The sequence below is a fragment of the Hippopotamus amphibius genome, chromosome 1, assembly GCF_030028045.1.
Source record: "Hippopotamus amphibius kiboko isolate mHipAmp2 chromosome 1, mHipAmp2.hap2, whole genome shotgun sequence".
Taxonomy (NCBI): Eukaryota; Metazoa; Chordata; class Mammalia; order Artiodactyla; family Hippopotamidae; genus Hippopotamus; species Hippopotamus amphibius.
This window is the reverse complement of record NC_080186.1, coordinates 9,174,391-9,187,043: the sequence shown is the minus strand read 5'-3', so window position 1 is coordinate 9,187,043 and position 12,653 is coordinate 9,174,391. Positions and strand designations below refer to the sequence as shown.

General features: G+C 55.8%; 1 protein-coding gene across 4 annotated transcripts in view; it reads right to left on the bottom strand.

Annotated features, from left to right (window-relative positions):
• The window catches only part of TNFRSF1B (TNF receptor superfamily member 1B), a 35,606-nt gene extending 27,150 nt beyond the window's left edge, over positions 1-8,456 (bottom strand). For all 4 annotated transcript variants that reach the window (XR_009047766.1, XM_057697304.1, XM_057697313.1 and 1 more), the window contains exon 1: positions 8,319-8,456. Coding sequence is in view for 3 of the 4 variants with exons in the window: in XM_057697304.1 (XP_057553287.1) it covers positions 8,319-8,396 (78 nt within the window). In the remaining variant the exon portion in view is untranslated. The remainder of the gene's footprint in view (positions 1-8,318) is intronic.
• Positions 8,457-12,653: the final 4,197 nt, after the last annotated feature.

Sequence of the window (12,653 nt, the reverse complement as noted above, 5' to 3'; positions counted from 1 at the left end):
CCTGAATTATTGCAACAGTCTCTCCACCTCCTCTGTCCTTCCCACTGAGGCGGGGTGATCTTCCTAACATACACTCTGCTCTGGTCACTCCCTCGCTCAAAAACTATCAGTGGCTCCCCATTTCCTCAACTCCTGCTACGAAGTCAGGGTGGTAGCCAAAAGCATGGACACTGGAAAAAAGATGCCTGGCTTTGCATCCAGACTCCCCTCTTACTGGGGGGCAGCATCAAAGGAGTTTTGCTTTGTTTTTGTTTTTTTAAAATAAATGAGGCTAGGGGCTTCCTAGGTGGCGCAGTGGTTAAGAATCTGCCTGCCAGTGCAGAGGACATGGGTTCGATCCCTGCTCCAGGAAGATCCCACATGCCACGGAGCAACTAAGCCCGTGTGCCCAAAAAATAAATAAATAAATAAAATAAAATAAAATAAAATAAATGAGGCTAAAAAACCTCAGTCTTCCCATCTGTAGAATGGAACTGATAACTCATATATCTCACGGGACTGTTGTGAGGATTAACTGAGATAATACAGGTAAAGTGTTTGGTAAATGCTCCAAAAATTACATTTGCTACAATGTTTTAATTTAACTTTAAAATTTTTTACTACTTCCAGAAACTGGTCCTAAACAGACTCAAGTGCCATCACCGCCCCTAGCAAGCGTGTTGCTCCAGCTAGGAGGGTCTAGCCACTGTCCCCTGCTAGTCCTCCTCCTGGTGTCCACTCAGCTCAATCCCGCCCACCCTCCAGAGCTCAGCTTTTAGAAAGATCCCTGTGTGGTCATTGTGGGAAGAGGAATGTGGGGGACAGAGTCAGGAAGGTGACAAAAGATGAGGGGGGTGACCAAGAGGCCAGGCTAGGAAGGAAGTGAAGCCATGGGGTATTGGGGGAGGGGAGGGAGGACGGGGATTACACCATGAGGTGGGGGATGGGGGCTCGAGAGAGCTGGGAGAGCAGGAAGGAGCAGGATTGGGAATGCACTGCAGGACGTAACAGGCTCACCAGGGACAAGCTGAACCTGGAGCCTCTGCGTGTGGCAGACAGAAGCGGGGCTCTGGGTCGGCAGGAGGGAGGACAGGGACAGGTGCCCAGAATGCTGGCTGGAGTCTCGCTAACTAAAGCTAAGTGCTGGCAGCCCTTCCCTGAGAGTCACTGTCAAGTTCGGACCTGGGCCTTGAGCTGGAGCCCCACGGAGGCTGGAGCCGCAGGCCACCTCCTGCCCAAAGTCACTGGCCTTCCCCATGCCCCACCCCCCAACCCCGTTTAACATTCTAGAGTGGGGGTGGGTCAGGTCTCTGTGGATCTCCACCTCCAGCTGGGCCAGCTGAGGGTCAGAGAGGAGAAGGGAACTGGCCAAGCCCTCTCGAGCTGGAGGCTGAGCCAGGGCTGGGACCGGGACCCCCACTCCCAGCCGCACGCTCCGGTCCCTTCTGCAGCCTCTGGCATCCCTCCCAAATGGCACTGGGGAAGGCTTTCCACGGATGGCCTGGAAGACGCTTATCTACTTCCCGCTGCCGCAAATCCCAACCCCCCCCCCCACCCCCGGCGCTGCTCTCACCCTCCGGCTCACTCAATTCCCCGAATCTGGGGCCACATCAGCCACACCCACTGCAGGGCCAGGCTCAGATGGAAGCAGACAGGTGAGCCCCTGTCTGGACAGTGGAGGAAAACAAAAGCCCCAGGGGATTTCTGCCGTCTCCGGTCAGAGCAGTGAATCAACCCAGGGTCCCGGCTCTGAATCCTGGGACAGAGCAGTGGTTTGCTGGCCAAAGGGATCCACCCACGTCCCTCGAAGTCACCCCGTGCTGCCAACTGTCCCCACACGTGCTCACTCAGTGTCTGCTACCAAGAGTAGGAGGGCGGCTGGCCCTCCTGGGGCCTGGGAGGTGGGCTCTGCAGCCTCGCGAGCTGGCTAACAGGTCTGGTTCTAGTCACAGAATCAATAGTCTTGGGATCTTCAACCTCTGCAGGTGACACCTGCCATGCAGCCAGTTCCAACCCCTCCTCCTCTGCAAAGAGGACATGGAAGCTGAGAGGTAAGGCGGTGTGCCATGGTCAACAGGACACCACAGCAGAGACAGACCAGAGCTGGAGTCTGGGGCCTCCTGGACAGCTGCCCCAACCCCCCACTCCCCGAGCATTGCTCACACTTGGGGCAGATAGAAATCGACTCCTGCAAACCCCTATCGGTGAACACACACTTCCTCTTCCTGAGTGTGCACCTCAAGTGCCTCAAACCACAGTGATGTCACCGCCACCTGTGACCTCATGATGCGACGCAGTGGAAAATAACCATGGGCCCCAGAGTCCCAGCCCCACAGTCAACATCTCAGCAGAGGGGCACAAACGCCAAAAGCCCTGGGACTCAGCACCAGGGGGACGGCTGTGCGTTCATCACGGGCGACAAAGGCTTCTTCAAGGAACCCCTCCCTCTGCACTCAAGGCTTCCCCGAACCTGTGGATCCCAGGCAGCAGGCCCCGTAATGATGTTCACAGCACAGACATTCCCATGGTTTGGTGCCCCAAAGGGTCTGGCTTCTGAACTTTTTTTTTTTAACTTATTTATTTATTGGCTGTGTTGGGTCTTTGTTGCTGTACACAGGCTTTCTCTAGTTGCGGCAAGCGGGGGCTACTCTACATTGTGGTGCGCAGCCTTCTCATTGCGGTGGCTTCTCTTGTGGCAGAGCACAGGCTTCAGTAGTTGTGGCACATGGGCTCAGCAGTTGTGGTTCATGGGCTCTAAAACGCAGGCTTAATAGTTGTGGCACACAGGCTTAGCTGCTCCACGGCATGTGGGATCTTCCTGGAGCCGGGATAGAACCTGTGTCCCCTGCATTGGCAGGCGGATTCTTAACCACTGTGCCATCTAAGAAGCCCTGGCTTCTGAACTTTAAGAAGGGCTGACTTTAGGGGCAAGGAGGTGGGAAACCGTGAAGCCTGTTCTGCCTGAGGGTTGTGTATCTTGTCTCAGATGTAAGCTGTCTGGCAGCCAGGAATTTTTTTTTTTTTTTTTTTTTTTTTTAAGCCAGGAATTCTTGATGCTACTGTGGCCTCAGTCAAGGAAATCATTCCAGCCAAAGCGAGTGTGATTGAGGTCAGCAAGAAGAGAGGTTGGGAAGCAAAGATATTAATGGTGGGGACTGATGGACTGTGCTTCCTGGGAAAACTCTTAGACACCCCTCTGTGGCCTTTATCAAGTTCACGCAATGCTGATATTTTCCATGATAACATTCCAAGAGCGTGTTAGGATCAGTGCTGTTAGGTTTTATAGATAGGGGTGCTTAAGCCCAAAGAGGTTAAGTAACCTGAGCAAAATCACACATGGAGCCGGTGACCACAGTGCACAGATGGGAACTCTGGTCTCCTGACCCCCAGGCCAGTGCTTCTTCCTTGGTGCCCTGCTGTCTCAGAAGTCACTTGGAGGCTGGGGGACGGACAGCATGACCTCAGAAGAGCCTTCACAAGGGTTCCCCTTCTCAGGGTTACAAGTAAACAGAAGCTTCCGGATCACAGAGGTCAGAGATGGAAGAGATTTTTAAAGACAACCTGGAATCAGCCCATGCCCATCTTGCAGGTGGGAAAGTCAAGGCCTTTTGCATCCCTTTCACAGAGAGGTCATGAGACTCCTCTGTTCTATGCCACATGTGCCCCTTGCTCACCCTCAAGTGAGATCCAGCACCTGTCACTCACTGAAAGGAGTGGGGAAGGGGAGGGGAGGATTTCCCGACCCCACAGCCTTTGCCACATGCTGGGCTCCTAAAGCCAGGCAGTTGGGCAGGTGGTGTGAGAAGCCCCAGAAAGGCGGCCTTGGAGCAGGAAGCACAGCCAGGAGAAAGTGGGCAGGAAGGAAACTGTTCTCAGGGATGTTGGGCAGGAGCTCTGGGCAAATGGAGGTCTGCCACCCCCACCTCGGGGCCCTGTGGCTCAGAAACAGGGAATCTGACTCCATGGTGACTCCCAGGCTCTGCAAAGCCATGGCTGCCCAAATAGCCACCAATGGGCTGCACAGCCTATAAAGCACTTTTAATCCTGACAACCAGGCAGTGAGGTGGGGGATCATTTCCATTTTATAGATGGGAACATAGAGGCAGGCTCCCAGAAATGGAAAGATTTGTCAAGGTCACACAGTCTGTAAACAGCAACGTGAGGAGTGAACAAGGTCTGTCCGGTTCTGAGGCCAGAGCTGTTCTTCTAAGTCATCAATATTGCTTGCTCGGGGCCTGGCGGGATGTCCGGAAGTGCGACCCGCAGCATCTCCACTTTGTTCCTGTTTCCCTTGGCAGCACCCTTCTCTCCACCGTAACCCTTGGCTTCCTTCCCTGCCTGCTTCCGGGCAAATCACATGCCTCCTGGGCTCCTGAGTCACTGCCAGTGGGTGGCCCTGTCACGAGCCAGGAGGGGGACGTGGGCGAGTGAGCACTTTGAGGAGAGCACTGCTAGCCTCAGCAGACCCAGCACAGCAGAGGAAGAACCCAGAGAAACATCCCAGAGAGAGTGAGACAAACTGGAGCCGAGCCCTGCCGCCACTGGCTTTCCAAACTCTTCTGTCTCATCCATAAAACAGGGTCATTATAAAGGTCAGATGAATATTTTCGGACATTAATTCAATATTTTTTAGCACCTACTACATGTCAGGCACTGTTCTAAGCCAGTGGTTCTCGACAGGGGCAATTCCCCCCAGGGGACATTTTGCAGCATCTGGAGACATTTTTAACTGTCACAACCGAAGGACGAGTACTGCTGGCATCTAGTGGGTAGAGGCCAGGGATGCTGCTAAACGTCCTACAACTCACAGGACAACTCCCACAGCAACCACATGGCCCAAATGTCAAGAGAACTGAGGATGAGAAATCCTCTTCCAGGCTATAAGTCTAGAGCAGTGAACAAGTCCTGCCCTCACCATGCTTAACATTCTGGTAGAAAGACACAATGTAAGTGAAAGAAATACAAAAGGCAGTGAGTGTAACATAGGAAAACAAAGCAGGTCAGGGGAGTGAGAGTACCTGATGGGGAGCTTTTATAGGTAGGATGGCCAGAGAAGGCATCCCTGAGAAGAATTCATTTCAGCAAAAGGGAGCATAGGAATGAGACCAGAGGACATCAGCGGGAGGAGCAGTCAAGGTAAAGGAAGCAAGTGCAAAGGCCCTGAGGCAAGGGTGTGTGTGGCATGTTTGAGAAACAGAAAAGATGCCAGCATGGCATAAAACGGAAAACTAAGTTGATGTGTGGAGTTGAATGTAACACGCACAAACACCCCACGGATAGCATCAAAACTCTCACCCTCCAACCTTCTTGGCTACACCTCCAGGAAGCATTGGATGGTCAGGGCCATAAATGTCTCCCAGCCCCGGAAAAGGATAGTGCTCCAGGAGCCACTGGGGCCGAGCCACTGGGGCCAAGCCCGGGACAAGAGTGAGGGCCACATCCTCAGTCAGCAAACAGGTTCCCCTCTGGGATATAAGACGGGGGGGAAGAGACATCCCAGGACAGCAGGTACCCTGGATCACCCATCTCCACCAAAGGCTAATGTTCCCAGGCCAAGCTGGGATCCCCCAACCTCTCCTCTAAGTTAGCTGACCCCAGGCCCCTAGGTAATGAGGAGGCAAACAGAGGCCCCTCAGCCGCAGGACTTTCAGCGGAAGGTAGGCCAACCCAGCAGGTAGGGATCCCTTCAGCCCCCTCCTAGCAATGACAAAGCCAGACAGCTGGCGCCCTGCCCATTCCCATCAGATGGCACCAAATGCTCACCTATCCTGCCAGCGTTACTGGCATTTGTTTGAGCACTAGATGAATGAATGATGCCTTCCACACCAGCCAGCAAATACAGCTTTTAAAGGAGGCAAAAACCCAGCTGGTGAAGTGATTCTGCCACACCTGCAGCAAGCTCAGGTCTCCTTGGGGCTCTTTCTGCAACTCAATCTATTACATCTAACATAACAGCATCCACTGTGTGCCAGGGACCTGGGTGGGGGCAGGAGGGGGATACAGGCACTGGTAGGGTAGAGTAAGAAAAGCTCTGGAATCAGACCTGCATTCAAACCTCCCCACCCCCTACCCTCCAGTTCTATAATCCTGGGAAATGTCATAACCTCTCTAAGTCTCAGCTTCCACATGTCTAAATGTGAACACCACCTCTTAAGAGTTGTTATAAGGAAGGTTTCAGCAAGATTCTGGAGTTAAATCCTAAGCACAGTGCCCGCACTTAGTAAGTATTCAAAAAACAGGTGCTATTGTGGTGCTAACAATACAGAGGAAGACCCCACAGTATCTGCCCTCAAGGAACTTTCCATCTACTGAGGTGGATAAAACACAACCAGATCAAAAAGCAGAATGCAGTCTGTCCTCCAGAGGGATGAAGGGCTGGTTGTTCAAAGAGCAAAGGATCAAATCCAACTGGGAGAGTGAAGAAAGGCTTTTTGGGGTGGGGGTGGGCGTGGGAGAAAATGTGCAAAAGACCCTGAAGGATGGGGGGAGGGGGTGTACCATGGAGAGGGGACAGCGTGGAGTAGGAAGATACACAGTGGCCATGTTTCATGGGGTGTGGGGTACGGACGCAGGGAGGTGGCAGCAAGCACCCAATACCTCACTCGCTCTGGCATGGGACACCTGGGGGAGTCTCTGCCTTGGCCACTGGGAGCCTTTTGCTTCCCAGGCAGGGAGAGAGGCGTTCCAACTTGAGGAGGGCCACCCCAGCGATGCCACCAAGGAGGATCTGTGTGTGTGTGTGGGTGGGGAGGCCAAGGGAGCACCTAAGAGGCAGTGGAGAGAATCCCAGGAGGGAACCTGAGCTGATACGGGAGCTGGTCACAAGGGAGGGAAGTGAGAGACTCGGGGAAACCCCTCAAACAACTCCAGGACTAGGGGCTGCTGTCCCGTGGAGGAGCCCTGTGCTTCCTCCCCGCAGGGGCTTGTGTGCCCTCAGGTTCGCTGAGGCGCGATGATGCTCCTGCAGGGAGGCTGGGGACCACAGCTGTCAGCATCCACACTTGGGTGTCAGAGCTGGGACTCCCCTGACCCCCTCTGTTTACAGGACAACCTCTGGGGCAGCACCCCCCAGACTCACCCTGGCACTAATTGTGAATGAGTCAGTTCTGGCCTGACAGCCTCCATCCTCTGCCCTTTGAGAACTGGACTCTGAAGGTGTCTTTAGCCTTGGCCAGTGAGTCACCTCACATGAGTCAATGTCACCTCCCACCTTCCTCCCCGGTCAAGATGTCCAGACGGGTCAGCACACACCCATTCATCAGGGTAAGATCATGTGGAATGGATAAAGGCACACCTCCCTAGTCAAGACTGGAAAGGAAGAGATGTCCCTTTTGAAGGAAGAGCACCCCCCGTGCCCCTCCGTGAACCACAGGAGTTCGCTGAGCCTCAATTTTCCTTCTCTGCAAAATGGGGCTACTCTGTCTTACCAGACCACAGAGACAGCCACAAGAGGCAAAGGAGGAGCAACCCTCTGTACACTCTCCCTTGTTATTGTGGTGGGTGCAGTTACTGCTGAAAAACAGCTCTGGGGTCTCTGCTCGATCCATTTTCCTGGAGCCCCTTAGAGATCATATCAGTCTTGATAACCAGCCCAGAAGTCTTCCATCACCTGTCTCCAGAGCTCAGGCACAGATCCTCAGGGAGGTCAGCCCAAGGGAACCTGAGAACACTGTCTCCCTCCCCATCACCCCAGAGTCCACAGACAGCGGCTCTGAAGTGTCCGCTGGACACTCCAGGTGGGTCCTAGGGAAGGGGTCTGGGCTAAGGGCACGGAAAACAGTCCACAATCTGACTGTGCCCTTATTAGGCGCTTACTGCATACCTGGCCCTGTTCGTTTAGACTCGCAGTCCCAGTATTCCTAAGAAAGAGGAAAAGCGTAGCCCAGAAGGGGAGGAAGTCTTCTGAAGAAGGTGCTGGGCACCAGCAGTGGGGGCAGCGCCCCAGTACAAATCACCGCCTACCCCCACCCCCAAGCCACCCCGGAGAGGGTAGGGGTCGCAGGGGTAACGGGAGTTGGGCTCCAGAGTCTGGCTGGGATCTGCCCACGGCCCGCCGGCCGGCCACCGACGCGCTGGCCCGCACTTGGCTGAGGGCCCAGGGTGCGACCCCGGGTCGCGGTGGCCAGAGTTCCGGCCGCGGGCGCACGTGTGCCAAACCCGGGGTCCCCAGAGGGCCGCCAGCGGCGCGCGTCCGATCCGGTGTGCGGGGCGCGGCGCCTCCGTGGCCCCGAGCCCCGCACCCCTGGTCACGGCGCCCCCGACGCCCCGGGGCGGGCGCCGCGCGCCCGGCCGCAGGTGGAGGGGAGGGCGCCCTCCGCGGGGCCGCGCGAGTCACCTACCTGGACAGGCACGGCGCGCCCCGCGGCCCAGAGCTGCAGTCCCACGGCCAGCGCGGCCCAGAAGGCGGCGGGCGCCATGGGTGCGGGCGGCTCGGCGGGGCCCTTGCGCCCTCGCGGCTCCGCTACCGCTCCGCTGCCTCCTGCGCCTCTGACTGAAAGCGAAAGCGGGCGCGCGCCGGAGAGAGGCCGGGGGGCGGGGCGGGGGCGGGGCGAGGCGCGGACACACCCCCTCCACCGGCCCCGCCCCCAGCCGGCCGCCCCGCCCCCCAGCCCCGACTCTCACCCCAGCCCTGCCGGCGCAGCGCCGGGGGCATCCCTCCAGCGCCAGCCACTCCCAGCCCTCCGAGACCCTCCAGCACCCTACAGCCTCCTTCTAACGTCCCCTCCCCTTCGAGTCACCCTTCCCAGTGCGGGGAAGGGGTGGGGGGCTGGGAGACCCGCATTGGGGACGGGCTCCCATCAGGCTTGTGACTGCCCCGACGATGCTTTGCCTCTCGACCTGCCCTGCGTCCACCTACCCCTCCCACCTCCCGCAGGCTCCCCACTCCCGTGGCGATGGGGCACGAATTTGGAGAAACATCCCACAAAGCTGACACTAGCTCACGGGCATTCTAGGTTATTCACTCGTTAGACTTTATCTGACTTCACGTAGGTCTGAATCTCTGCATTAACCTCATAGAGATAGTCTGAAGATTGAAAGTTATACAACACACGTACTATAGTATATATTATATATGTATGTAAACTTACAAAGTAAGTATATAAGTAACTTGATAAGCTCTATATATGTATTGGCTGTAATTACTGTTATTCATTTGTTCATTTATCCTTAAACATTCTTCGTGTCCTCCTCAGAGTGAGCCGGACCCTGCCCTGACCTCCTTCTTGAGTCCCCTGTCCAAGTGGCTGACAAGGAAACAGAGGTTGGGACAGAGAGCTGTCCAGAAGGTTGTGGGGGCCCAGAGTGGGGCTGGCCCAGGCCGAGGGCCATGAGGGCTGGTTTCCCTGGAGTTTACATCTGAGCATCCACTCTAGCTGCCAACTGCACCCCCTGCGCTTTCAGTGCCAACCCTAATACCAGGGCCAGCCCTGTGTAACCACAACATATTCCCCCAGCCCTGGGAGTCTTTGCCCCCAGCACACAGGGCATTTCTGAGGGGCAGGGTGGGCAGGGTGGTGGGAGGCTATTCTGTTCCCTCACTGCAGGCTGCCCCAAGAGAGATCCAGGGACCCCTGCTCTGGGCCACCAACCCCTGTGATGGAGACAGCAAGGATGATGTTTCTAGGCACTGAGTGAGAAACTGGGAAGTGACCCTTGGGGGATGGAAAATCCCACCTTCTGATCAGAAGACTGGGAAATTACCTGGTTCCCACAGGTTTCTGAGACATGGGCCGTGCTGAGGGTGAGGCTAGCACAGCCCACAGTCTTAACTCTGCTGAGAAGGTCAGCTTCTAAAACTAGCATGAAGATTTCTTCTGGCCCTTACAAATCTTGTCTGGAAGCAGTTTGGAGGACTCCCTGATCCTTAAAAGAGAGCCAAAGGCCGGGAATGGGGTGTCACCTGGTGGAAACAGGAGCAAACGGTTCTCCATGAATGTCCCTTTACATACCTCAAATCCAGTGGGTCCCACCGACTCATTCCCTCCAATGATTCCCCATCCCAGCGAGTGGCACCACCACCACCCAAATGAGAGGATCCTCCTGGGATCCCATCTTCCATCCCAATTCCACCAACTGGACTCTGAAAGGTAGGTGACAGCCAAACCAGCAGGAAAGCAAACGCTCTGTCTGGTGATTCTATACAAGGTACTTAATGCATAGGAAATGGTTGTAAAGATGTTAGAGAAATTAAAAGAACAGTTGGGGAAAGGGAGACTAGTCTGAGGTTAGCAACTGCAAGAAGCCACCACCACCTCTGGGGCAGAAGTGGCATTACCAAAGCCAGGAGCTGGGGCATCTGGGGGGCATCTGGCACCATGGAGGAGACAGAGCCACTGTTAGAGACAGGGCAGGAAGCAGAGAGGAGGGAAATATCCTGGCTTCTCCCTTCCTCTCATCCTCCAGTCTCCCACCAGCTCCTCCGTTTGGCCAAACCTAAGACAGGAGCCATTTAGCAAAGGAACCTGGGAAATGTAGTTTGTTGGGGTCAGCCCACTGGGATGAGGGGTGAGGGGGTGGGGGGGGACATGATGGCAGGGCCCGAAGCTGAGCACAGCCAGATAACAGGCAAGGGCCTAAGGAGAAACTCTCACGCCTTGTTACACTTGCTTTGGGGAACTGTCCTTTCCCAGCCCCTGCATGAAGTCCTGGGCAGGTCCTAAAGCATTTCCAGGCACTCTCAGGCAGGAAACAACCTTCTGGTCTACCAGATGAGAGTCCAGTGCTGCCCTGGGAACTCAGTAGAGCAACAGTCTTTTATCCAGGGTGGAGTTTCTCCCCTTCTCCAGCTGAACCCAGGCTGGAACCTGCCTGGATGTGGGAGGACCCAGCGACTCCTCTCTTTGACTCTGCTGAGTGTGGCTGGGGAGAGGGTTTTGGAAGCAGAGGGCACAATGTTTCATGGCAGCTAGTTGTCAGCCCCTCCCCCCCCGCCCCCCCCACACACCCACACACACACTGGGGCCTCTGGGAGGCAGTTTCTGCCTCCTTCTGTCTCAGGGCACTTCTGCAGGTGTCTAGGAGACCTTCTTGACGATTCCTCTGACCGTGGCTCTGCAGCGCCAGGGATGCCTGAGCCTCCTGCTGGCCACAGCTTACCATATCCCCCTTGTCCCCTGCACGAGTGGTGGTTCTCCAGGCTCCTCCTCCCCATACAAAGCACTGGGGGTCAGAGATGACCTAAGGCTGCCTTGCTCCCTTCGCGCTACACCTAGAGCAGCCCAGCTCACACCCATGTACCTTGTCTTGCCAGCCACAGGCTCCAACTCACATCGCCCCCTTTATGGAGCACCTGCTGTGTCCCAGGCCTGGGGTGCGGGGCGCTTAGTAGTGCACAAGCAGATGAGAGTCTCCCATCCATCTTGTGGTCCCTAAACGCCTATGATATCAAGACCTCAGAGTGGACCCCGCACCCCCTCCTGCTTGGCCTGAGGTAAGGGGAAGCACCCTCGCCCCTCCCCTGAGAGGCAGCAGGGGGAGTTCAGCACCGTGGCGACTCCCTCCCCCCCAGATCCTTTCTCTTGGCTTCTCCAACCCGACATCTTGTTTTGGCCGGGGGTAGGCAATGTCAGATTCTGGCTAAGCCATTTGACATTCAGTCTCTTCGCGTGACCTGTATCAGTGGCCCAGGACTCTCTTCCAGTTGGGGTTTGATCTTAGAACCCATCATATTGTACCCGCCATTGGTGCATCAGCGACTGTGTGGGGAGCCCCTGTGATACCCCACGCACTGGATCACTTGGCCCCTCTCCTTCTGCCCCACAGTCCAGCTCTGGCTTTGGCCTTGGCCATTTCTCACTTGGCGATGCTCCGGTCCCCAGGCCTTCAGGCTCTGTCCCTCTAATCCGTTAGCCAGGGTGTAGCCAGGGCCAGCTCTCAAAAGCATAAGGCAGTCATGTTATTCCTCCCTGGTCTAATAGTTCTCACCCAAGGGGTGATGTTGCTTCCTCCTCCAGAGGACATTTGGCAATGCTTGGAGACATTTTGGGTTGTCACAGTTGCAGGGGGCGGGTGCTACTGGCATCTTGTGGCTAGAGACTGGAGGGTGTGGTGGGGGGCTGCTCAGTACCCTACTATGCACAGCACAGCCCGCGCGGCTGAGAGTGCCCCACGCCCAGATATCGACAGTGCTGAGGCTGAGAACCCGCGCCCTCGCCCATGGCTCCCCACAGCCTGCAGAATGGAGTTCCGCCTCCTCTGTGCGATGCTGGAGGCCTTCGCGTCCTGGCCCAGCCTGCCTGCCGGGCAGGTGTCCTGCCCCATGACCCCCACCTCCACACGCTAACCACCCTGGACTCCCTGAAGCATCCCGAGTTCCCACCTCCATGCCTCTGTCCACACAGGTCCCTCTGCCTGGGATGTCTTTCCCTCCTGTCTGCTTGATGATCTCCTACTTGTTCTTCAAGTCAAAGCCCAACTCTCTCTCCTCAGTGAAAACTTGCCGTTAACCACACCCCACCAACCCAAGCAGGGGTTGGTGTGGGTACAGACCTTTAGCATGACACTTCTGCTATGTATGGTTAGTTGCTTACACGTCCCCTCTCCTCTCTTAGTAATTGTGATACTAGCAGTTATTGGAAGTCTCTTCTGGGCCAGAGGACTTATAGACATTGTCATGCGACAGAGAGGTCAAGCTTATATGCCCAGTAAGGAGTACTCAGCAAATTCCTTTGTTT